Here is a 27,805-nt window from a genome sequence, read left to right as displayed (position 1 = left end):
GAACCTGTTGATTTTTTTTATTTCGGCATCCATGTAAACACGTTCGAGCAGACATGCGGCTCGGCTGCGTCTCTTCTAGAGATTCGAGGTCTCGCCTATTTTAACCGCGAGCGGTACACAGCAACAACAGACAGTGAAAGTGATCATTTGATAGTATATTGACATCATAACAGCTAAATTACTACAATTTCAATTTATTTTTAAATCAACACAAAATAAAAGCGCTCTAGTGTTTTTTCTGTGGACAGAATTCCTTCATTTATTAACAGAGTAGGCTTTTATTCTGAAATATTTGCAGGACAGTGTTGTAGAACATGCAGTGACTTGCACGGCTCCATGAATGAATAAAGAGCAGTGTTTTAATTGTGGATTATTACTATTATTTACAAATTACCCCACGCTTCTTAACCTTTTTCTGTCTAAAATAAATATAAATGACATTTATTATGAAATGAAATGGCCATTATGAAAGGCAAACTCTATGTAGAAAGAAAGGGCTGACACACTGCTGGTGTGGACGCCCCACGCGAAGCAGTTCAGCGAGGCAGCCGCAACGCACTGCTCATGCCGGCAGTCTGGCTCAAGTGTAAATCCATAATCTCCTGTTTTTTAGCAAAGGCATGTGATCCCCTCGTAATATTAAATATTTTCAATCCGTCTTTTCTGCGGTTGGTGCAGTTTACTGCACAACAACTCCTTGTGATTTCAGCTTTGGAGTTTAGCTCTGCTTTCTGCCTCCTAGTTGCTTCTCTGTGATGCCATTGCACAGAGACCATCTGTGTGTGGCAACAGGATTCTCCAAGAATCGATTTCTTCTATATTTAGTTAAGTGGAAAGTAGAACTTTTGAGTGATGCTGGGCTTGTGGTTGTTTACAGTCACTGCAGACTTTAATTGGCTTCAATCACACGTTTCAATGTTTTGGGTGGATCTGGACTAAGAATTACTGCAGCTCTTCAGCTCTACTTACAGTAGAAATATAGATCCTGTCAGCCCCCGTTTATTCATTCGGCTTGTCTATAAAAATGAAGAACCTTTGAATTATTAAACCCAAAAGGTGGAGAATATACCGTATCCTTCCCCTTGCCAACTGAAACATTGCGTCGCTGTTTTGAAGCTTCGACTCTTCTGAAGGAAAACTATATCTCCCGTGAAAATCCCATCCTGCCCTCTGGATGTTATTCCAATTAAACACCAAAAAACAGATTACTGGAACAGATGGTCAAAATATGTGATCAATCATTAATTGTCATTTGGCTTCTGGTTCATGTTATTTTGAACGTGATGTTCTCGAATCTCCCTGAAAAAAAAGAAAAGGAAATGAAAAGAATTTGCCTACAGCAATCACAGACCTACAGCAGCTCCAAACTCCCTTATTTATCTCAAGTTTTTGCCTGTCAGTGGGTATATTTTATTAATAATAAGCACAACTTTGGAGCACTGCAGTGAACAGGGGCTGCCCTCCTTAGAGCTGAGACACTTTTCTCCTCCTGCTGCTCTTAATAACTTTAGTCTCAGGGCACCATTTTACACCGTAGACAATGGAATTCAACTCGATGTCCCAAACGGTGATTTGTTACCACAGACACCGGTCTCAAATGGCTCCGATCACACCTTGCTGTTAGGTCACTTTGTGTTGTTTCAGGGTCTCCATCATCCTCTGCAGGCAGTGTGGGGTTTCCCTGTGGGCTGATTTACTCTCATAGTGTTGGGAACAAAACAGAACAAAACTTTTTTTACTCTCCAGACCCACAAAGAAAAAAACAGCTGGTTTACTGGACTCTTGTGAAGAATGTACATTTTTAATAACAATTACCTGTATCATTATACTGATGAGTTAGCATCAGAGCTCTTGAAATGTGTCACCATCTAAACATCAAGCTAACGTACTGCTGCAACGTATCCTCATACAACGGTTTGTATGATATCTTACAAGTCTACAAATCTTAAAAGTTAGTCCTCATTTTTCGTGTGTTTTCCTATGAATATCCAGCAACACGTGTTAATTTCTGCTCCAGTCTTTTCAAAATAAACTTCCGTCTTCACATTAAACAACTTGGCTAGGTTTAGGAAAGGTTTGTAGCTTGGCTTAAAATAACACCGGAAGTGGCGTTACTTTAGTTCGGAAGTTACGTGACAAAAACATCAACATTGACTTCTGGTTTCAAACGGGACATGAGCAGACAGCCCAGCCACAGAGCAGTTTGTGAAATAGTCACGATATTTAATGCACTGATTTGTGTGCATACAATAATAATTTCACATGGTCAGCACAATATTTTTTGTTTTTAACTTTATGCTGTTGAGTTTTTAAGTCTTTCATTTGTGTTTTTAATGAAACTTTGAAGCTGCCATCTTGGCCAGGACCCTCTTGTAAAAGAGATTAAAAATCTCAACTGGATTATCCTGGTGAAATACAGGTTAAATGAAATTAAATAAAAACCAACAAGCTTGTGGAGTAGACTTTCCACAGTTTTCGGATATCAAAGTGATCTCACTCTCAACCTGGCTCAGACAGTGTAACCAAAAGGTCAAGTTAAATATACTAAACACAGCAATTTATTGAACCACACTAAACTGAGCAAATGTTGAACGGTGCAACATGTAAAGAACGGGCTGAAGAAAGAGAGCGAGCAGAGCAGAGCAGCTTTTATATCCTGATGATCCAGTTGAGCTACATCAGCTGATTGCTGAATTTATCACCCTCCCTTCTGCTCCCACCAATATGTTTAATGATTTATGTTCTCAGAAGTAGTTGTTCTGGGTGATCTAAACCTAAACTGGCTATCAACGGAGATTTTATTTCTGAATCCACACATATAAAGGATCCATCTAGGTCAACATTAATTATTATCTTAACAAATAAACCACAGAAATACTGATAGTGGTGTTCTCCTGCTAGATGTGAGTGATCATTGCCTATAAATTTTAATCGTGATTCTTTTTTACTTGACCTTCAACACACTAACCTCTCTTACACATTTGAAATAAAAGATGCCTCTAATCATTTTATGAATACTTTTAATTCAGTAGTTAATAAACATGCACCTTTTAAAGCTAACCTAACCTAATCTAACCTCACTTGCCTTCAGACAGCTAAGAAATCAATGTGCATCGAAGTGTTGATGCTGGTGGTGGTAACTGGAGGTTTAGACAGCAGGCCGGGTGCTGCAGCTGCAGCTAACTAGACCGGCTGATTAGTAATTTGCTCTCCTTTGGTTCAGAGAGGGAAGGACTCGTAGGGCTACATGACTGGATGTTTTGAACCAGAAGGGGGTTGCCTCTTAGATTTTAAATCTAAAGGTTAATAGAGGGAAGCAGGAGAACAAATGAGTGGACAGAAGCCAGAAGGGGTGTGGCATCAAGGCCGCGCTGAATGAAGAAATACAGGAGCATTAATAAAATGGTTCTCCTGATTAAATTTTTGCTAAGCTCCATTTCTTTAGTTACGTTGTGGAGGATATATGAGCGTAAAAACAGCAGCGCTGGCAGCTGAATTAAATTAATGCTTTAAATTCACAATAAGATAGATGAAGAGGAATCAGACTTTTTTCTTATTCGGCTCACAAAACACATTTAGCCTAGTTCAGCACAACGTAGGTTTAAGCCTTGTGAAATGTAATGATGTGAATCTCTTTATATGTAAATAGACCTGATTAATTCAGTCAATAAATACTAATAAAGAAACACTTTGTTTTAGATTGTGCTGACCTTAAGAAAGTTATCCCACTTTAATTTAGTTTTGCTTAGACAAGGGTAACTCTTTGATTTGATTTCTTATGAACCAAAACCAATTTTCCCGTCAGTTTCAAACCAACGACTAAGCGACAGCAGACCGTATGTTAAATTATACATAGTGCCCTAAAAAGAGTTAATAATTCTACAACGTAATTGTCAATCATTTACAAAGTGAAAGAGTTTTCACAAAGTGAGGGAGTGATTGGTGCAGCGTTGGCTATAAACTATGGTGCAGTCCATTTACTATTGTAGAGGACAGGGGCGGAGCCACACGTTGTAAACAATCAGGGCTCAGCCCAAACGTACGGGGGTCTGGGGAGAGTTTCTTCTGATTTACAGCAGCTATATGCAACGTTTTTCAAACCATTTGATAATAGAATGCCTAACAATCTGTAAATTATATTTATAATGAAGAGAAATGGGTTTCCTCAGGAGGATGGCTGGCGTCTCCCTTAGAGATATGGTGAGAAGCTCAGTCATCCGTGAGGGACTCGGAGTAGAGCCGCTGCTTCTTTGCGTCGAAAGGAGCCAGTTGAGGTGGTTCGGGCATCTAGTACGGATGCCCCCTGGACGCCTCCCTTGGGAGGAGACCACGGGGAAGACCCAGGAGTAGGTGGAGAGTTTATATCTTCACACTGGCCTGGGAACGCCTCGGGATCCCCCAGTCAGAGCTGGTTAATGTGGCCCGGGAAAGGGAAGTTTTGGGTCCCCTTCTGGAGCTGTTGCCCCCGCGACCTGAACCCGGATAAGCAGTTGAAGATGGATGGATGGATGGATGGATAAAATGGTCATTATGAAAGGCAAACTCTATGTAGAAAGAAAGAGCTGGCAGCAGCAGAAAGGCTGCAGAAAGGCTGCTCATGCGCCCTGTCTGTCGGGTAGCAGCCAAGACATCCAGAAGTCCTTTGCATTGAACGGAGTCGGTTGAAGTGGTTTGGACATCTGGTCATGATGCCACCTGGATGGTTCCCTCTGAAGGTTTTCCAGGCACCTCCAACTAGGAAAGACCAGGAGCAGAACCTGAAATTAAACTTTGTTGTATCTGGTGCCGTTTGTTATGTCTGGCTATGTTTTTTTTCTTTTTATCTGCTGTTTTTGGGTCTGCCTTGGAAAAGAGATGTTGATCTCATTGAGATTACATTATTAAATCAAGGTTATATAGATATATTCCATCTGGCCCTCCAGAAGACTTAGCGTTCATCCAAAAATGTACAAAATTAAAATGAACTTTACTTGTAGGAATGCATGCAAGATAATGTTTTCCCGAGGCAACGTGCAGTGTAGCTCTTTATGGAAACGAACCATTCAGTCTCTACCCTTAAATATATATCTTCATTAAAGAGCCCTTCTCTTTCTACATTTATAAATGGACACTTTAAGCTTCCCAGGGTTAAATGGGGATTTCTTTTTTACTATTTTTGAAGAGCGCAGTGGATTATATTTGTTCTCAAAAAACAAAACATGTTTGAGAATAATCTGAATTTCTGAATTACACTAGAAGTAGAGATACAGTGAGATCAACTATGTTAAGAGATGAAAGATATTTGGGCGTACCGTGTTTTGAAAAATGAGGTTGAAAGATGAAATGGAGAAAAAAAAATATTCATTTGTATCCTTCACACCGTCAGCTGCTGTTCAAGAACAACATGTCTGGACTGGTTCTTTCGATGTGAGCTTCCAGCATATTTTTAAGAACATATGAAACTGGGTTTGTGGCGTAATAAAGTAAATCTTGAGAAACTTCCCTTCCTCACTAGGACGAACAGAATCAGCACTGCTCGAGGGCTGCATTTTATTTTTTAGTGCTACATTTCAAAACCACTTTTTGTGCAAGGCAAGGTTTTAGTGCTTAACAAGTTTTTTAGATGACAAATTTTAAAAAATGCATTTGGGTCAAACAAATACGAGATAAGGGGGAAAAAAAATCCACTGCACACGTTACAGTAATTCACGTGAAGCTGAACACACTGACCCACTTGACACCCTGCATACTGAGATGTCATAATTATAGTGCCACACACACACACACACACACACACATTTAAACATTATGCAAGTGTGTTGTATCTGCCCTGAAACCACTCATTATGGGCTGCTGTGTTCCTGAAACCGTGTGAAGATTAGTAGCTCTGCAGATGCAAATGGATTTGCTCCTGGCTGATCCTGACACCAGCAGATTTAGGCTGCAAATTAAAGCAAAAATGGAGAATAGTCCGTCTTGAGTGACAGGCTAATCTTAGCGCTCTGTGCATGTTTGTGGGTGTTGGAATCTGGTTATGTTTTTTTCTCTTTTTTTTCTCCTCATGTTTTGATGTTTTGTTGATGTACTGCAACAACATGTTCACGGGGACGACTCATTTGAGAGTTTATTCATTACTGATGAATGGAAAAAGAATATGTCTGCATGGGGAGGCTGGGAAGTGGAACGTTTTTTAAAGAGGACGAACTCTACCGCTGGAGTGGGTGAACATATAACACACAAACACACCAACCCGTTCTCACTCCAACTCATCAAACCACCATTAGTTCAGCGCCCCTCGGCATCAGAAACCAGACACCAGGTGTACGTGTCCCATGAGAAACTAAAGGTAACATTGACTTATTTTGTCACGTCAGTCTTTAGTATTGTCAGCCCCGTGCCCAACGCTCACCAAGTGGTTGTGTTGCCTAAACCTCACTTCTTGTGAAAACAAACCTTTATTTTGAAAGGACACATGTAATGAGCGTATATCGACACGCCCTGGTCCGTCCAGAAGTAACGCTAGAGGGGTTCCCCGATGCCGAGGGGCGCTGACCAAGGCGGTATTTGATGAGTTGGGTGTGAGGTGGTGCTTGACTTACCCATCCAAAGGCCCAGTATCTCTAACATGGATTAGCTTTTCTTTCACACTTCAGACTAACTGCTTTTTCAAATATAATTAGCCTGACTTACCGCCATGCTCGCAGGTCTTCTTTATCTCTATGTCAAACTTAATCCAGTTCAAACCACGTTTGAAAGCAAAGCATCGTCGCTTTTTTATCTGTTTGTTATCAAGATGTGTTGCCGCCCAAGCTGCAGGCTTTTGTACGAAGACAGGAGAGCATACAGCGAAAGAAAGATATGTTGACTACAAAGCATGCATACACGCATGCGTAGAGAATGCATTCAACAGCAACACGAACAAATGTTCATAGCATCTGGGCTCACCGACACTGAACTGGCGTGCAGTTCAGATAAGGTCTGATGGGGTTGCCCGGCCTGGCAGTTCAGCGCTTTTGGAGGATCAAGCTGTCGCTCTTATCTCTCTGGCCTGATTGTCTAACCTCTATTCCCTGCCATCAGTCTCACACACACACACACACACACACACACACACACACACACACACACACACACACACACACACACACACACACACTGGACTGATGGCCTTAACTACCTTTCTTTTTGCCATCTGACTGACTACAGCTGAAGCAGCTAAACTGCAGCGCCGGCCATAAATCTGTGTTTTGGTTTGGGGAAGAGAGGAGTGAGTGGGAGTGCAGGCAGTCAGATGTTGGAAGAGTGTTAGAAACTGTGCAACTGCATGCCTGAACACACACACAGACATACCTGACATGTGCATGAATGGATCTGGGTACATACTTAAGATGCATCGCTTTCGTTTTTTTTCACCCAGATTTTTCCCAACCGTCAAATGTTGTTTACGAGCCCAGTCGCACAGCAGGTTGTGAAATTGTTACACCACTTCCGGTGTTATTTTAACCCAAACCACGATCTTTTCCTAAACCTAACTGAGTAGTTTTGTTGCATTTAAGCCTAACTAGTCTATCTTTTCCCAGACCTAAGTAAGTATTTTTATTTTTAAAAGACCAGCAAAAATGTGCGTCACGTTTCACGTGTAGGAAAACGCACAAAAAAAGGGGAAATACATGTCTGTGTACACGAATCATCACTTTAATTTTAGTGAATTTCGTGCCACGTAGGGAGGAGGTCGGGGTGGATGGGTGGGTCAAAAAACACAGGACTTTTGCCCGGGAGACTACAAGTCAAAGTTGATTTATTTGTCATGTAACTTCCGGAGTTATTTGAACCCAAACCGCAATCTTTTCCTAAACCTAACTAAGTAGTTTTGTTGCCAAAACCTAACCAAGTCAATATTTTCCTCAACTTAACTAAGTAGTTTTATTTTGAAAAGACTGGAGCAGAAATTGACACGTGCGTCACGTGTTGCTGGACATTTGTAGGAAAACGCATGAAAAATAGGTTGTTGAATATCGTGCTGAGCCTCACGAAAGAAAAGGGAAATCAAATAGATGACGTGACTATTTCACGGACTGCCGTGAGACTGTGTTGTTTCTGATCTAGGCAGCCCACAAAAATCGGACTGGGTTGTCTTATTTCACAGTTTGTGGTTGGTAGCAACTCCAGATACCCAAATATATGAGCACAAGCACTGACAAAGTGAGTTTTTCATATGTCGCCTTTAAATTTGAGTTTGACTTCTCTAAAATAAAAATAAACACTGATAAATCCCCTTTTTTTTGGGGCAAAACACAAACTGAAAATAGTGAGCAGATAAATGTAAACAGCATCTCAGCCAGATTGTCATACTTCCTACTGCAAGGCGGCACCGATCTGAGTTTTAAGTGCTATTTTCACCTGGAGGTCTGTGTTGTCTGTATTTTTTTAATGATGCATTTGATCAAAATAAATGTTGATGAATTCCCAATTTATTTAAGAATAAAAACCCAAAAATAATTAACAGCATTCATCCCACACACATAATAGTTTAAATCAAATAAGGCAGATATGCTCTCTAAATCTCTGACTATAAAAAGAGAAGCCGATGAGGTTTTCCTAATCAAATGCACATCCTCGTTCCTGCTCCTGTTAAACCAGCAGGATGTGAAGTTATGTTCAATCACGGGCACATGTAAAACCATTTAAAGACGCTCAGAGTGGAGAGCAGAGACGCCTGAATTAAATTACTTTTTTTCCTCTCGACTGTTGTGTAATTTACCGATGCTCAGATGTACATTGTGCTGAAGTGCATGCATGTCAAAAGTAATTGCCGTTTTCTGGAGGTGGCGTAATAACTCTTACAGGACTGTCAATTAAAGAGGAAAGTGTTTGGTATATTGAGCTTTTATAAAATGATGTAAATGTTGTGAAAACATGCGGTCGATGAATATTGTAGTCGCTGGGCTCATCTTAAGAAAACAAATCCAGACAATGCTTGCAGATTTTTATCTGTTAAAAGCTCATACACTGATTACAGTTGGTCAAACAAACAAATTCACATTATTTTTAAGCACTGCGTCTGTTCGTGCACAGAAGCACATCGACCTCCATCAGTCACCAGTGTTTCTTCTGGTGAGGATATAATGGATTTCATGGACATCAGTATTAAATAACCAATTTGAGATAAAGCGGCTTTTGGGAGTTGAATGGCAGGATGGCAAACTAAATCTTCAAGAAGAAAAGAAAGAGAAAGAAAGCTCTGGGCTGATTTCTGTGTGTGTTGAGTTATATTTCGCCTCGCCATTCAGGCGTTTATAAAACAGAGTTGAGAAGTGATTGAGGGATTTAAACGTACAGGTTTTTAGAGTGTGAATTCTCAGCTACTGTGTTGTATTATTGAATCAGACCTCTCTGAACCGCGGGGCGTCAGTCGGTCACATACGTGGTAAAAGGACCACGTTGAGTACAGAAGATGGTTGAAAGCAGTTTGACACATTCACAAAGCTTGAAGGACGGCTGCTTTGTTCGGTGTTCAAGACTTATTTCATACAAAAGTATCCACATGTCACTCTTATTTCTTTAAAGTGATGTAAACCTTTGAAAAGCAAGCCACTAACACTGTTTCTGTGATTTCTATGGAGACAGACGCTAACCAGAAGATTGTTGCTACTTGTGCTTATTGTTTCACGCTTTAAAGGGGACAGTGTGTAGGATTTAGTGGCCTCAAGTGTTGTGGTTGCAGAATGCAACCAACTGAGTACCCATCCGCTCACTCCTCTCTTTCCAAGACTGTGGTAACGTGAGCCGCCATAAGTCAGACGGCGGCTGCAGGTACCACGGTTTAGCACTCTGCGGCTCACTTTACCGGAGTTTCACCAGCGTGTCGGAGAACTACGGTGGCCTTCAGGTAACATCAAAACGTGAAAGTCTCTCTCTAGAGCCAGTGTTTGGTTTGTCCGTTCTGGGCTACTGTAGAAACATGGCGGACTCCGTGAAGAGGACCCGCTCCCTATGTAGATATAAACGGCTCATTCTAAGCTAACGGAAACACAATGATTCTTATTTTCAGCTGATTATACCCTAATGAAAACATAGTTATGAATATTATATTCCATTTCCGCTCATAGATCCCCTGAAATGTCACACACTGTTCTTTTAACTTTACTATTTTAATTAAGTTGTCTTTTTTTCCAAATCAAATTAATTGAAATGTTTCAGTTTAGTTGCTTGAATGGATACCAAAACGTATTTTTGTACGTATTTTTCTGCCTGAAAAACAAAGTCCTTGACCATTTTATTCCTCCCGTTGGTGCCCATTTTTAATAAAAAAAACATTAACCAATAATATTGATAGAATTCCTAAGTAGCAAGGCCAGCTCTCCCCTTTCATTTCATTCAAAAATGACATCAAACATCTGGAAAGAGACAGCTGCTCTTATAAAAACGATGCTGGAATAAAAGTTAGAGATGCTTTTTACTAATGAAATTAAAACCTGGCTCGTGACATCAAAAGACAAAGTTATATGGATAGAAACAATATGTTTTCATAAGTGGATGTATAGTATGGCATTTTGAACGGAAACCATGTTTTAAAACATTATTCATTTGTGTATTCTAGGCAGCACGGTGAAAAGAGGGAACTACCAGCTACTTTTATGGTGTGTAATACTCAACAGTCTCACGGCAGTTCATGAAATTGTCACAAACTTTTATCTACTTGATTCGTATACATAGACATGAATTTCCCTCGTTTTTCTACGAATGTCCAGCAACACGATACGCACGTGTCAATTTATGCTCCAGTCTTTTCAAAATAAAACTACTCAGTTAGGTTCAGGAAAAAGTTGACTAGTTAGGCTCATGCAACAAAACTACTTAGTTAGCTTTAGCAAAAGATCGTGGTTTGGGTTAAAATAACACCGGAACTGGTGTAACTTAAGTACGGAAGTTACGTGACAAAAACTACTTAGTTAAATTTTGGAAAAATCGACATGGTTAGATTTAGGCAACAAATTACTCAGTTTGGCTTAGGAAAAGATCGACTAGTTAGGTTTAGGTAACAAAACTACTCAGTTAGCTTTAAGCAACAAAACTTAGTTAGGTTTATGTAAAAAAAATTACTTGGTTAGGTTTAGGAAAAGATCAACTTGGTTAGGTTTAGGTAACGAAACTACTTAGTTAAGTTTAGGAAAGATCGACTTTGTTAGGTTTAGGCAACAAAACTACTTAGTTAGCTTTAGGAAAGGAGCGGTTTTGGTTAGAATAACACCGGAAGTGCTGTAAGTTACGTGACAGATTAACTTTGACTTCTGGTTTCACATGGGACATGAACACCGGTCTCCTGGGCGAAAGTGTTTTTGACCCACCCATCCACCCTGACCTCTTCCCTTTGCGGCGTTTGCCGCTCTTTATACTTCCCTGGTTCACAATTACGTGGATTACATACGAATTGATTTTGTGCTGACCATCACGAAAAAAGAGTGAAATTCGTGTCTATGTACACGAATCAATACTTCAAATGTCGTGACTATTTCATGAACTGCTGTGCGACTGGGCTTGAATACTGTTCTCAAGCTGGTTTAGACCAGTTTGGGTGTTAAAAGGCTGACAGATAAGTACAGTATATGGATGTAAACCAGACTGATGTTACCCAGCATGCGTGTTTGGACAGGGTGCTTTTAAGGAGTCTTCCAAGCAATCAACCAAAACAACTGTTATTTTGAAAAATCTTTACCAGAATTGCAACCATTTTTTTTTTTTTTTTACTTTTTGTCACCAGAAACATTTGGCTGTAAGTTCATACAGAGATTCAAAAGCTTCCGATTCATAGGATACAACATAGAGACATTTATTTGTTTCAATACCCCAAAACCACATGGTTGTCCCTCCCGTCAGCCCCAGAAAGCAGCATTGTTCATTAATAACTGAAAAATGGAAAACAAAAGAAACTAAAAAGATGTCCCCTTAGCCCTCCTTGTCCTTCCGTTGTCCTTTCTGTCCATTCATCCGACCGTCCAATCAACCCAAAAAAAATAATGCACAGGTGAGTGTGTGTACACATACGTGTGTGTGAAAATATCATTTGTAACAAAAAGTAAAATAATCTAGATTGGTTTTGAAACACTGGTCAACGGGGAGTCAGCGTCTGTGCTGTCTTTTAACAATCTGACCAACTAGAGGAAGTTGTTGTTTCTTCTCTTCCCTCGCTGCACACACACACGGACGTCTTTTGCCGTAAATCCTCAAAGTGTTGTTGGTAACCACAGAGGGCTGTACTGTAATTCTTGGCTGGGTAGACTGGTTTTCAAAAGGCCAGAGGGGGTTAAATTGGTGTGGAGGCTCCTTCCTTGTTGCAGGTTCACAGAATCCCACTCGCGGTCGCACGGCGGTTAACGTGCGACCGCGACGTTAACGACGTTCTTTTGTTAGAATTGAGCCAAAACCAAAATGTGAGTTAATACAAAACAGGGAGAGAAAAAACAAAAGAAAAATAGTTACATCATTCCTGTGTTCTTCAACTTTGCACTTGGTCACTTTTTGAATTCCATATATTTATATCCATATATATTTATATATATATTTATATATTCTTTTTACAATTAAAAACACCATGGAGTTGACAGACTATTTGGTTTCTTTTTGCCTAAGTAGAAGTGTTTCTCTTGTTTTGTAAATAAATGCATGTAAATATTTTTTTTCTTCCATACTGTCAGTCGGTGTAAAGGCGGCCACTCGAGAAGTGTTTGTATCCATACGGTATATGCATATCATCAGCACATCATTTCCGTGATATTACATTTTTTTTTTTTTTTTTTTAAATCCGGCATTTCCATTCGTGTTCCACAGATGCAGAACACCGTAGTCTGTCAAACACTGTCAAACCGAAAGTGAAAGTCCTAAATGGCGTCCTTTCATTGGCTGCTTTGGCCCAGGTCTCTGTGTGATAGGCTGGGGCTGAGTAACTGGGTCTGCGTGGGTCCGTTACAGCTCAGCGCCCCGGCACTTCCTCCGTTAAGGTTCAGGAAGCAAACAGTTTCTCTGGCCTCCACCAGCGCAGCCGTCGACCCGCTGCTGATCCCGCCTTCATCCTGCTTCCTGTGAGCCAACGCCAACGCCCTGAGCTGCTCCTGCGCCTCCTCCAGCAGCAGCGCCACCTCGTCCCGCTGCTGACCGATGGCGGACGAGCAGGAAGAAGAGGACAACGTGGCCACGTGTGCCGACCTCTCTCCTCTCCTCGCTTCCTTGCAGGGCGCGGCGGCTCCGCAGACTGACATCGCCGCGGTCGACGGCGTGACGCTGGTTTGCATACAAGACACCTCATTGTCATGGTGACACTGGACGGAAGGGATGATGGGGATGGAGCAGGAGCGAAACGGGGGAGGCGGGGAGTGGCTGTGACGGCGTCCGGGCCGGCGCAGGCTGCGGGTGGCGGGGTTCGGATCGCTGTGCTCGGACAGGCCCGGACGCGCCTCCGTGCGGCCACTCCAAGGCGATGGCAACGACGTCTCCATGGAAACAGGAGTTTGCATATGTAGGAAGGCATCACGTCTGGGGTCGTCACACTGGTTCTCTACCTGCATTTGGCAACTAGAGACAACGGGAAACAGAGAAAAAAGGAGCAAAGATTATTAAAAGGAGAAAAACGTCCTCACTTCACTCAGAAGAAGAAGTCATCGTGTCTTTGAGTGCGATTTCAACTAGATCGCCTTTTCAAACTCCCACGCCGAAACGCTGGCAGAATACACAGAGGGACAGCTCTCCGCCCTTTGCCATCTCGCAGGCTAACCGAGGATGCCGAGAGGAAGAAGATGGGCCATGACATCTTTCTTTCATCTCTTTATATCTGAGGCTGCGCACACACACACAAATAAATCCAAAAAACCTCAACTCCCTTATATAAGCCAAGAGGTAACGGAGAGTTCACTTTTTATTTTATTGATTTAATGACTTTAAGAATGTAGAAAATGAGAAGTGTTGTTTTAAAAGTATAAAGCGGTCAGCTTTGGTCAAGGACAACGGAGGTAATCAGGCATCACGACAGCTAATTTCTATCGATTTTATTTTCCTTTTTAGTAGTTCCAGTTTTAGTTCAAGACCATTTGCTTTGTTTGAAAATCCTTTTTGAGTCAGAGATTGTATAACTGCACTCATTCGTAAATCTTTTCTATATTTGTAAAGTTGTTCTTCTCTGCCGTCAGTCATACCTCCTCTATTCCCTCACTCCTCTGCTGTTTCCCCCCAAACAGCATGGTACGTTTTCTTAACTTGACATCTTGTGTATACCTGACCTGCCACATGTTCATGTGTTGTTTTGGTTGCTTCTCAGATCACGTCATCAACCGATCCCCATTTGTGCGTCCTGCCTATTTAGTCTGTCCGTCCCTGTTAGCCTCAGCCTGTTTGTTAGCCGTCCTTGTGCTCAACCTCTTAAATTAAACTGTGCATCTTTGACATCTTGCTTGTTCACCATTAATGAATACATTTACATGACACAGGAAACCGGGTTACAGGGAGAAATCTGAATTTACATGTGTTTACATGCAGCTGCACAGTAATCTGATTTCTCCGCTAACCACGGCCAGAAGTGAAGTCCACAGTTCTTCCTAATATTGGGAATATACCTGCAGAAACTGACATATTTAGACTTATAGAAACTACTATTCTTTATTTTAGTATCAGTTCCAGTTTAGTTGGACTTTAGATTGAATAATTCTGGATGCAAAGATGCACTCCGTGTTAGGGAATGATTATGGTTACAGCTAATAAAAAGGTAACGTCTGTGACAGAAAACAAACTCTGGTCTCCCAACCGGATCTCATGGGAAGGCGCTTAAAAGGCACGCCATTTTAAGGACATTCCACGTGTCATGATGACGCATTTTGGGCTTTCCGCGTGTCATTTAACGGCCAACCCCGTCTCCTACAAAATCATATTCCCATACAACTAAACTGCATTCTCAACTACGTTTTGAGGGAAACGGAAAGTCAACGTTGATTTATTTGTCATGTAAGTTGCGTACTTGAGTAACAATAGAGTTATTTTAAGCCAAACCACCATCTTTTCCTAAACCTAACCAAGTTGTTTCCTGTGAAGACGTAAGTTTATTTCGAAAAGACTGAAACAGAAATGAAGAAGTGATGTTTGTCAGAAAACGCATGAAAAAAGAGGAACAACTTTTCGGAAGATATCAAACGAATCGGTTGTATGATAATATGTTGCAACGGCCAACCCTGTTTCAAGAGAAACATATTTTATCCCAGATTACGGTTGCAGTTGTAAACAGTTTTAAACATGTGATTGACGTTGTAAATTGTAACAGAACAAAACAAAAAACTTAAAAAACTTACTTGGTTAGGTTTAGTTAAAACATTATGGTTTGGCTTAAAATGGCAGGCTGGTCTCTTTCGTTATATGGGAACATAATTTTTAGGAGACGGGGCTGTAACAGCGAGCTTCTCTGCCCATTCAGACTATAGACCTCTCTGTTCTGTATGTGGGTCTTGACCTAACTTCACTGAGCCCAGACTTAATCTCTTCCCCCTCTTTCTAAGACTGACCATGCCCTTCAGTGTTATCGCCGTCTAAATCCAGCGGCATTCTAAAGCCTCATTATCTTTATGTAATAATTCATAATCCTCTGCAGAGGCTAGCCTTTCCTGTCATGTTAAAGTCCAACGTGGAGTCCCCCTCTCCCTCATAGTACTACATCACACACACACACACACACACTTGTGCTCTCCCATCATGGCGCGCAAAAAAGAAAAATAGTGGTGGGAGGAGAATGTGCTTTTTTCAGACTCAAAAGGAAATCACATCGTCCTTTTATCGCCGCAAACATGAAAACCTCACCAAAAAACCACAGTGGAGATTTAGCGGGGCCCACAGAGAGGATCTCCGCGAGCGATAAGAGAGGATGATGCGAGGGTGCTAATTCCCAAGATAACATTCACAGACAAATCTCCCTTTTGATGTGTTGAAACACAATCAGATTGCAAAAATCTATGAAGCAGAGTTCAAATATAGACCCTGGAGCGACGAGGGAGCAGCTAGAGGGGTATTACAGAGAGATTGTGTGCAAGTGAGGTGAGATAAGTGACTGGGGCTTTTATCTTGTACAGGAGCTCATTACATGCACAAGTGTTAACAGTCATTTTTCATTAATCCATGCCCCTACAGATAATTTCTTAATATATCTCATCTGTTTGCTGCTGAAGTCAAAGTAAAAAATCTTTATGCAATGTGATGCGGCGACCTTGTAACACTGGGAAATGTTCCAGAGAAGCAACACGTGAGTGTTTATGCATGCATGTAGATGTGTACGCCTACACACAGACACACAAGCTGTCTTACTGAAGGCGGGATATATCGCAAAACAAGCTCAGAGAGGGAGGGATGTTTCTAAAGAAATGCTGCAAACAGTGGAAGGAAATACAAAACTGCATGCTGTGTCTCCATCAGCCATTTTGGAGACAGCTTTATCTTAAAATAGAAGTAACAACACAGGACATTCTGTCTCCCTGTCAGCCATTTTGTTGAGATAACACAAGGCTTCTCTAACAGGCATGGAATAGAACGGGCAACCTTTTCTTTAAAGCCTTTTCTAACTGTCATGTGCTATCTGCACACTCCTCTATCACATCCTTTTACTGCCTCTTTCTTCTTTTTACTAGATTTTTGAACGCTTTTTGTCCGTGTCAGAATGGATTCAAACAGGTTGTCTCTCTATTTCTGTCTCTGCATCTCTCCCTCCAGTCTCTGTGCGGTCATGGTCAAATGTCTCCATGGCAACCCAGACTACCATACTACGTAAAAGGGGAGTTCATTCTGTGCAGTGGCGTGCACAGATGCTCTAGGGGCAGGGGCAAAAATAAAAAAAGAGGGGTCTAAGCAGAGCAGCTAATGTAGTGATCAGAGGACATTTAGACCAACTGGAGGACACTCAAGTGACATTCTGACTGACATGGGGACGCTTAGGGTGACCATATGACAAATGGGGGATCACCATAGGTTACTTCAGCTGACCAGAGGGGCACTTTGGGACACAATGATTGACATGAAGACATATGGACAACCCAGAAGAGATGCCCAACCAGGGGGCACTTAGACTGACCAGAGGAACCTTTAGTTGACCAGAAAACAGTTGGATTAAACCAAGAACATCTGGACAGACCGGACGAGACAACCAGGAGACATCGGAGCTGACCAGTGAGCACTCAATCTCAGGGGCACTTGGGCCTGCCTAAGGACACTTGGGTCGACTCGAGAGCGCTTATGCTGACCCGACCGTCAGTTGAGGATGGACTTTGGGTGACCAGAGGACACACTGATTGCCCTGAAGACATATGGACAACCTAGAAGATGCTTGGGCCAACCGGAACTATTACGCCCAACCAAGATGCACTTAGACTGACCAAAGGACCCTTTAGCTGACCAGAAAACCGTTGGATTAAACTAAGAACATCTGGGCAGACCGGAGGAGACAACCAGAGGACATCGGAGCTGACCAGTAAGCATTGAGGGGCATTTGGCCCAACCTAAGGACACTTGGGCCGACCCAAGAGCACTTGTGCTGACCCAACCGTCACTTGGGGATGGACTTTGGGTGACCAGAGGACACTTGGGCTGACCAGAGGGGAACTTGAGTGGAACTTGGGCAGACAAGAAGAGCTCTTGTGTTGAGGAGATGCTCACTTAAGCAGCTCAAGTGTCCCTCCATACATTCAGGCATGAAATATGCTGCTTAAGTAAAGATTAAAACTAAAGGAAACGTCCCCCCCCCCCCCACTGTGTTCACATCACTGACTTTACTGTATGCATGCTATTCGTGTGCTCACTGTATGTGGGAGTGTGTGTTTTTTTGCCCAGCCATGTCTATCTGCTCCCCCCTCTTTCTATTAGTATGCATGTAGGTCATGTGGAGCTTTATCCTGAGCCAGGACCGCTGGGACCTGAACGCCTGAAGTGAGGCTCGCCAGCCCAGGTGGGTAAAGCACTGACTCATGACCCACCAAAAATGGGTCAAAGCACAGCGCCTTTCACACTCAATACATTTCTCGCTATTCATTCGCACTGATCATTTGCATTTCCCCCTGGCTGCTGTGCACATGCTGTTTGCACATTACTGTGTTACATTTAAATGCTAGGATTTAATTGTTGTCTACCTGCTAAGCCGTCGCATTAAAACGCTGAGAATGAGAATTAAGCGCAGGCTTGACAAGATGTCAGAGACGGAGAGAGAGAAAGAGAGCGAAGAATCTGGATGTGCAGCCTGCGTCGTGTCCTTAAAAGCAGAAGCACCAGGCGAAGCATTTCCTTTGAACTCGTGTCACTTGTACTGCAGACCACAACATAACGTGACCTTGTTTTTATCTTTGCTCAGCAGATTGGAAAACAAAGGGATGGGGGGAGTAAAAGGAGGTTTAAGAAAAAAAAGAAATGCAGTCTTATAAAATATCACAGAATTGGCTTTGAAACATCCACTCTTGAAATGAAATCCAAAGCTTTGTCCGCGGCAGGAATGTATTTTTCAGTTAGTGGCTTTCATTGAAATGACTCAGCACACGGAGGATACAGCAAAGAAGTAAAGCGGAGACAGAAAAGACATTGAGGATTAAACCTTAAAATACTCTAGATCTTTAAGCTCAACACATTCTCATTCCCAACTCAGTCCCACCAAATGGAGTATGAATGACTAATAATTTGTAAGTCATTTTGCATGTAATAAGAACGCTGTTCTTGTCTGTACTGACTGCAATGTAAACACATCTGTTTAAATATGCTACGCTCAGAGCTAGTGACGTAGAATAAAAAGAGAGAAAGACTGCTTATGGTGAGACGAAGGGGAGGTGGATGGGTCCAACAAACACAGGAGACGGGTGTTACTGTCCCCAAGTGTTGTTGAGTTATTTCAAGTGAGGTTCGCGACATGTTTTCTGTACTTATGTTACATCTTTTACGTACTTATTTTAAGCCCAACCGTGATGTTTTTCCTAAATTTAAGTGGTTTAGTTGCCTAAACATAACCGCGACCATTTCATGGTGACGACATAGCGTTAAATGACACGCAAAAAGCCTAAAATTTGCTATCATGACATGCGGAAATGTCGTGCTATTTATATGCCTTCTCATGAAATCGGGTTGCCCAGCTCTTCAAATATTGCAGCTTGGTAAGTTTTGGACGTGTCAAGGACGGCGTGTCAATTTACGCTCCTTACGTGCATAGTGTCTTTTCAAAATAAACTTCCAACGTAGGTTTACTTAGTTAGATTTACTCACGCAACAAAAACACTTGGTTAGGAAAATATTGAGGTTTTTCTTAACGCAAAATAACTATGTTTGTTATGTAACTGGCATTCGTTAAGTACGGAAGTTATGTAACAAAACTAAGGTAAAATATGTCAACGTTGACTTGGTTTCACCTGTGACACAAACAGTAGTCTCAGTGAAAGTCCTGTGTTTGTTGGACCCTTCCACCCCTCTGTCACCCGTGGAGGGTGAACTTTCTCATCAGTTGCTCTGACCGTCTAATAATGACTCTGATGGGTTTACATTGGAGTTAGTTGAAAGCCCGGTGCATCCCATACAGATGCAAAGACCCAAACAGAATATTATCATATCATATTTTCCAGATAAACCTTTAGGGCAGATTTGGTTTATTAAAACAAAATAAAAAGACAAAAATGTCTCACAGTGACATATTTTATGATTAAGCTGTTTTAATCATTTGAAGTCACTATCTGTAATCTGGGCCTTCAGCATCTTCTCCTCACCCTCTTTGTGCTTCAGCCTCCCTCTCAGATGAGTCCACTTCCTGAAGGTGTTGGTAGGCGGGGCCTGAATACTTGGATCCTCCAATCGGATTTAACCTTCCCCTGGGTATGGGCGGGGTCCTGCGTGGAGCTGACCAATAGGCTGCCCGGGTTCTCGGATCCGGGCTGTGAGACAAGGAACCACTTCTAAGAAGAAAAAAAAGAAGTCAGAAAAGAATCAAGCGTTATTGTTTAACATAGAATTAGACATGCTGTCAGATATGATATAAGATCAAATGTATGAGATCTCTCAACCCAGGACCCGAGTCGGGCCGGGGCCAAATTATACTGATATTGTGATGGATAAAGTCTTGTTGTATTGCTGGGGGTCTCTGGTCTATGTTTAAATTAGGCGGCAACCTCCAGTGAGGCCAATGCTGAAGTTCCTTAAACCTGCATTCTTTCTAACAGCCAGCAGGGGGCGACTCCTCTGGTTGCTAAAAGAACTCTGATTGTATAGAAGTCTATGAGAAAATGAGCCTACTTCTCACTTGATTTATTACCTTTATGGTCTCCATCGCTAGTTTGAAGTCTTCTTCAATTCAGCATGATGTACATTTAATAAATTATGGTCCCATTTAGAGTCAAATAGACCATAAAGCAGGGGATGCTTTAGGGTGGAGCTACCTTGTGATTGACAGGCCGTTACCACGGCGTTGTCCGTGTGCTTTCATTTCATCAAAGTTAATTGTGACATTTATGGTTGCCTAAAAAATGTCTTGGTCAGCATTCGGTAGAACTTCTGGTTGCAAAATACCAAGATGCAGAACTCGAGGCTTCAAAACCGCAGTCCACAAACCAATGGGTGACGTCACGGTGTCTACGTCCACTTACACAATCTATGGTTTAAATATGTGTAATACTTTTGTGGACTCACAAGCAACTCTGATCACATTTCTTCATCACCATCTCAGGAAGAAGATGAGTTTTTTGATTGTTATTGCTGCTCTTTCTGCTTTTTTAATTGGTGGTGCATCACACCGCTGCCAATGTTGGTATTCTCTCTCTGTTTGGGTCAACCGCAATTTGGATCTGGTCTAATTATCCATTGGTCTATTTGGATCTGACTGTCCTCTAGCCATTTCTGGATCAGTCTCTCTTTTTTTTTTATTTATTTGTGCATTTCGGTAGGTTTTCCATTGGTCCGTTTTGGATTGGAGACCTCTGGCAAACAGCTAAAATAAGTTGAGTGGGCATCAACATATGACCACTGTTCAAAATTTTTATCAAACTGAATTTATATGAAAATTGACCAGCAGATTAAGTCGTTGCACAACCTGTAATCTTGGTACATTTCTGGCTTTGCTTGAGACACTATTTTTTGCACGCAATGAGAAAACAAGTCATTATGTTCGTTTTTTTAATTTACTTTAGTGGAAAGGGAGAATGGGAAGTAGACAAATGTTCCTAGTTCCCAAGAAGGATTGAAGTTATTAAAATGACCTCACATCCTTTAAGATGATTTGTTTCTCTTAGATGAATCAGTTTTAGTAATACAGTCATTTGAAAGCATGGTGTTATGTTCATGTCCTCTTTGCTTACATATAATCTCTTAAAAGAGATTTTGGAGCCAGAAAATGTGTTAAGTACATTTTGACTTGCTTTACTGAAGTAGCTCTCCAGGCCCTCATTCATATTTAACTGTGCTGTTTTGAAGGAGAGATTTGCCTCTAAAAATGTGCTTCTTAGCCATAACAACTGGAAGCCCTACTTACAGTCAGCCACTTAATAGTGTTGGCAGAGTTTTGTATAAAGGCATTTAAAACGAGATATTTCCGAACCACAGAATTAGCCTTGGCCAGTTTCTTTCTGGCTATTTTGGACCGTGGTATCCCAACACCCTCCGCTATCCCGACAATAGAGTCCAAGTCTCTGCCTAAGCCGATGCGATTGCAAACAAATAAACCCTGATCGCCCACTAAGAATGTAATTTGCGGTAAGAGGAACAGACTGCCAGATAATTAATCTTGTGATCACCTCAGCTCTTCACCGAGAAATGGAAAGAAAAGGAGAAAGAAAAGTCTCAGCCAAAAGGTTAGAGAAGTGGACTTTGTGGTTTGAAGGTTGTCTGATCGTATTTCTGGTTTGGCTGGGAAAATCTCTGCTTGGATCCCCTAACAAAAAGCTGATTAACCCCCCCAGCTGCTCCGGTGGAGTTGCTCAGCAGTTAGAGGTAGAAACCCAGTTTACCGAGAGGCTCTCAGGCGTGAACATCTGTTTCTGTTAAAGGAAAGTGAAGTCAAAAAAGCGTTAAGTACGTATTTTAGTCAATTCCCTCTGCATCATCAATGTTGAAAACAAAATTTTTTCACTCTTTTTCCAGCCCTTTCTCCTAAAAATGACGTTCCGATACAACGCGGATTACGTTTGTTTTTGACAATCACAAATATGTTTGTAATGCCAGTCTGTGGAGGTCTGCGGATGTCCGCGTAGGAAGGACGTCGGGGAGGTGGATGGGTCAAACAAACACAGGACCTTCGCCCAGGAGACAACTGTTATTTTCCTGTGTGAAACTAAAAGTCACTGTTGACTTATTCTAAGCGTACGTACTTAACTAACGGCAGTTGAGTAACAAACTGACTTATTTTACGTGACAAACGTAGTAATTTTAACCCAAACCATGATCTTTTTTCCTAAACCTATACCAAGTTTTGTTATGTAAGTAAACCTTCACTTCTTTTAATTTACATCTGTAGATTCATAAAGTAACAAACAGTCATTTTTAGTTTTTGTTACTAAACCTAACGAAATAGTTTTGTTGAGTTTTGTTTTATTTCCATTTACAACATTAACCACGTGTTTTAAACTGCGACTGTAATCCAGGAGAAACACTTGGCTTGTATATAGATGTTTTATTTCATTTTTTTTTATTGTTGGTCATTGGTGCTTCTAATATATATTTATATCATATTTATATATACACACCTATTGACATATATTTGTGTACATAACAGTCTTTATTTGTCCAGCTTAGTTGTCCTTGTCCCTAGAAGTTATTTCTATTTCTGTTTAAGTACATTGAGAGAAATGCAAAAATTCCTTGTATGTGCACATGTACTGATTCATAAATTGATAAATGGATTAATTGATAAATCTGATTCTGATTGAGAAATATGTTTCCCTCGAAACCTATTCGAGAATGCAGTTTAGTTGTGTGGGAACGTAACGTTGGAGGAGACAAGGTTTCTTTTTCACACATAAAAACCATAAAACCTGGAGCAGAGGCTAAAACTCTAAAAACAGAATACCAATGACGTACAAACCGGCTCTGCGGGAGCTCCCGTCTCTTTGGCTCAGCTCTGTGTGAATGTGCTTGTTTGTGTGTATTGTAGCGGAGGATTCAGCCTTGGCAGAGATTTGAGTTCTAACTCCGTCAGAAGTGGGCAACACACGAGGGTGTTGCTACTGCTGCTGATGAACATGCCGACGCTCCGACACACCGCTGAGCAGTGTGAGAAAAAGCTTACAGGGATTCACATGTCGGTGCTGCCTCATAAATCCCTGCACATGTGCTTCCCATTTTATCTCTGTCTCATCTCCTCAGCGTTCATGACTGTTATAGATATGCTTATTAACATGTTTATAGCTTTAATTATAATTACCATCATTCTTCCGTGAATCAGCAATTAGCTTTGGCTGCACTGTAATGTGGATAATTCAATTTCTCTCTTCACTGCGTCCCTGCTGATTAGAGGGACACTGAAGTTGCCTATTGTTGGTGTAATTTGCATTATTACTATTTCCTGCAGTGAACGGAGGTGGAAGCTGCATCTCTGGTGTGACGTTATACCCGTATGTGCAATCAAATGTCATACCTGTGATGTTTGGCCGTGCCTCTGGACGCGTTGGACGGCGTGGTGGAGATGTTGCAGTGTGGAAAGCTGGACTCACAGACGTTTCCCTGGCGAGGCTGGGAGGACCGTTTACAGTACTGCGGAAACAAACAAGAACAACAATAAAGTTTTGTGGCGTTAACATGTCACGAGGAATCCTTCAGATAAACTGATGTTAAATATATTTTTACATCGTGCTATATACAAAGTGTTCCCACTCAGGATAGAACTTGTCCTCCTTCTTAAGCAGGGTATATAGAGATTTCTTAGATCTCTTCCATTAACTCCCCCGGCTCTTTCTCACACTGAGAGCCTCGGGTGGGGAGTGTACCGCCTCGATTCTCAGAGCTGATTGTCGGAGACTAAATGGAGCCCAGTTGCATCTATTTCCCCTCACCACTTTCCTCCACATTATTCTCGATTTTTCGGGGATTGAGGTAAATGGTACCGTGTGGAGAGAACGAGAAAGAGGCTGCTGATAGTTTGATAACATCACGAGCATTAAGGCTTCAGGTTCTGTAGCAAAACTTCGAGCGTCCAGATGTGCCACTGATGGCTGAATATCGCTGATGGTCTTGTTTACTTATGTAGGTCCAACATGTTCTCATGCCATCTCGTCACATACTGACGCTTTGTCAGACCCGTTTACGTCACTTTTCGGTCGCAGTAAACACGTTATTAATGTTGTGGATTAAACAAAAACACTTCCGTTGGCACAGTTTAGAAATGGGGGAGATAGAGAGAGGAGCGGGAGGTATGACACGCAACAAAGGCCCCAAGGCCGGAATCGAACCCGGGACATTGTGGTTATATGGCATGCGCTGCAACCACTTGGCGACCAAGACGCTCCAAAGCATCAATTATTAATGTTAACTTCAGTCCTCTAGCTCAATGCTTCCCAACCTGTGGTGAGATGTTTAAAGTAGAGCTGTCAATCGATTAAAATAATTAGACGCGATTAATCGCAAATTAATCGGACATTTATATCTGTTCAAAATGTACCTTAAAGGGAGATTTGTCAGGTATTTAATACTCTAATCAACATGGGAGTGGACAAATATGCTGCTTTATGCAAATGTATGTATAAATGTATTATTGGAAATTAATTAACAACACAAAACAATGACAGATATTGTCCAGAAACCCTCACAGGTACTGCATTTAGCATAAAACAATATGCTGAAATAACATGGCAAACTGCAGCCCAACAGGCAACAACAGCTGTCAGTGTGTCAGTGTGCTGACTTGACAATGACTTGCCCCCAAACTGCATGTGATTATCATAAAGTGGGCATGTCTGTAAAGGGGAGACTCGTGGGTACCCATAGAACCCATTTACATTCACACATCTGGAGGTCAGAGGTCAAGGGACCCCTTTGAAAATGGCCATGACAGTTTTTCCTCAACAAAATTTAGCGTAAGTTGGGAGCGTTATTTAACCTCCTTCACGACAAGCTAGTATGATATGGATATTTTTTCGCACATTTTTCAGAGTTTTTGGGGATATTTTTTCAGCTTTTTTCGGACACATTTCAACATATTTTTGGACATATTTAAGACTTTTTTTCAGACTTTTTCAAAGGTCAAGAGACCGCTTTGAAAATGGCCATGCCAGTTTTTCCTCGCCAAAAGTTCGGAGTGTTATTTAGCCTCCTTCACGATGAGCTAGTATGACATGGTTGGTACTGATGGATTCCTTAGGTTTTATAGTTTCATATGATACCACTATCTTCACATCACATGTTACCTTAACGAAATTAGTAGCGTTAAAACAAATCTGCGTTAATGCGTTATTATCGCATTGACTTTGACAGCTCTATTTTAAAGGAATACAACGGAATCAAAAACATATTTCTTCTCTAATAATTTAATCAATTGAGGATCGTTGTAAACTTCCAGGTTTCTCAAAAATTATTAAAATGGAACAATTTGAGAGGAGAAAATCGCTGTGGTTGAACTGCTTATGTCTTACAACAAACCCGTGTTGAGGGATCACATTTAGACTTTGCTTCGTTTTAAGGGAACACAAGCCAAAACCGTTTGGGAACCATCGCTCTGTCTTGAGTACAATTCAGACAGTTGAAAAAACACTCAATCTTCTCGCCAAGAACAATGTACCCAAGAGCTGAGATATTATTCATTTTCAGAGCTCTAGATTAAATTATACATTTGAGAATGGCTTTGTGATAAGAGCCTTTATTGCAATGTATACATGCACATCATTTGCATATCAACCCATCTCTCTATGACTTCTATGAGTCTAATCATCAAATAAAGCAGAAATGCCATGAAATTAATCATTAACAATAAGCCCTTTCAAAGCCCGGATTCATCACAGTGGGATCGTCGATCAGTAAATCTATGCAATTAAGTTCTCACTTTGTACAGACGGGATAAAAGGAGATTTGAATTGAATTTAAATATGTGCAGAGATGGAGGATTAAGTGTTTACAGTAAACACGAGTGCCTCCTGCCTGCAATAAATATTATAATCTGGCTTATAATATCTTTATATCTTTATATCTTTAAAGTTGTGTTGGTTCACATTCTTCTGTACTCTGAAACAAAAGTCATGGCTAGTCTTGTCTTTCTTGAGTTCTTTCTATAATACTGCTGTATATCTTCCTTCCTTTGAATCTCTCTCTCATCCACAATGATCCTTCCTTTGTACCCTCTATGTCCCTCTTTCCGTCCTGACAGCATATCTAAATCAGCACTACCGCGGTACTTTGTAAGTCGCAGGTCCTCCCTTTTAACTCTCTTCATGTTCGCCTACGTCTCTGGAGAGACAAATATGCAATGAAACCAAACACTTCTTTTGTTCTGCACTTCAACAATATGGTTGACAAGGCGGCCTCGCTCCGTTACACAGCGGCAGCGGCAGAGATCTGCTGAACACGGGGCAACGCCACAAAGTGTTTCAGGTTTTTAAACTTTAAAAAGCCTTAAAAGATGTAAGGAGAGTGGCGCCGGTTTGATTTCTTATCTACTACACAAACCTATCTGTGGTTTGCATCACTGACAGTTTTTTCTCTCCTCAGCATTATCTCAGCATCATCTGGACGTCGGTAACACGAGGTAAGAGTTAGACTTATTTTTGTGCACAGAGTACTTTTATGTCTTTAGACAAAGTTTTGATTTGTGACTAACAAGGTTGTCACTCACACAGTCCCCTCCGCAGGACGCCAGCCTCATTAGCGTCACAGTTTCTGCCTCGGCTCTGTGACCATTTAGACGTTTGAAGGCTGATTTGTACTTGACAACTATGACATACTTTCTTTCTTTTAACTTGGATTTACACTAGACTACCACCTCTACTGAAGCAGAAATGTACATGTAGATGATTAGCAGGTTCAGTAGGAAGAGCTCAACCTGCAGAGTATCTCATGTGTTCAAATAGTGCTCATCCTGTCTTAAGGTGGAGTCAGTCCATGTTGTGCTGGCGAGGCCGACTTTGACTTTTACTCTGAAAGAGTGAGGCTACATTGATATTTCAGGGGTGTAGCAGCTTCTTCACAAATTTAAGATTGACCAAATGTCTTTGGGGAATGAGTCAGGTAGCTGCTTAAGGCAGTTTTAAAACGATTCTTGTTGAGCTCATGGAGGTGCTGCAATGTTTGATTGTCCTTCTGACGGTACTTATCATACTTTCCTAAAACAGAAGGGACTGGCTCTGATTATTAACAAACATCACAAGTCTGAATAATTTGATAGTTATTTAGTGGTTATTTGGATCTTTGGGTGGACTAGTAGTTAGAGCTTCAACAGAAGTGTACACTACCAAGGTGCTTACAAGCTTTGTCAGACCCCTTGGCGTCACTTTTCAGTTGCAGTAAATGTGCTTATCGTTGTGAATTAAACGAAAACACATGCTTAGGATTAGGCAACAAAACCACTATAGTTAGGTTTAGGAAAAAAACAACATAGTTGGGCTTGAAACTACGATGTTTTTAAACGAACAGCTGATTGTAAAGTGAAAGTGAAACTTGACACACGGGACATCGAACGGCGATAGCTGTGACAAAGCGAAAAAGAGACTTATAAATGGAAAGGAAAAGGTGTATAAATGCCACGAGAATGCTCAAGGCGTTTAGCGTGCAATAAGTACGCCTTTCTTGATTTCTGCGTGTCATTTGTACGCCATGTATCCTGTAGTGACTGCAATGTAAATCTATCCACGTACAAATGCTACGGTAAGAGTTA

General features: G+C 41.3%; 2 protein-coding genes across 2 annotated transcripts in view; one reads left to right on the top strand and one right to left on the bottom strand.

Annotated features, from left to right (window-relative positions):
- cbr1 (carbonyl reductase 1) overlaps positions 1-27,805 on the top strand; it is a 585,032-nt gene that overhangs the window by 61,047 nt on the left and 496,180 nt on the right. The window lies entirely within an intron of this gene.
- nrg3a (neuregulin 3a) overlaps positions 11,593-27,805 on the bottom strand; it is a 409,270-nt gene continuing 393,057 nt past the window's right edge. Inside the window, exons 7-9 of the mRNA XM_074647325.1 lie at positions 23,585-23,700; positions 19,731-19,916; positions 11,593-13,548 (exon numbers count right to left, since the gene is read on the bottom strand). Of these exons, the coding sequence (XP_074503426.1) occupies positions 12,873-13,548; positions 19,731-19,916; positions 23,585-23,700 (978 nt within the window). The 3' untranslated portion in view covers positions 11,593-12,872. The remainder of the gene's footprint in view (positions 13,549-19,730; positions 19,917-23,584; positions 23,701-27,805) is intronic.

This window comes from Sebastes fasciatus, chromosome 9 (assembly GCF_043250625.1).
Source record: "Sebastes fasciatus isolate fSebFas1 chromosome 9, fSebFas1.pri, whole genome shotgun sequence".
Classification (NCBI taxonomy): domain Eukaryota; kingdom Metazoa; phylum Chordata; class Actinopteri; order Perciformes; family Sebastidae; genus Sebastes; species Sebastes fasciatus.
Note: the sequence above shows the minus strand (reverse complement) of the source record. Positions and strands in the feature narration are given on the sequence as shown.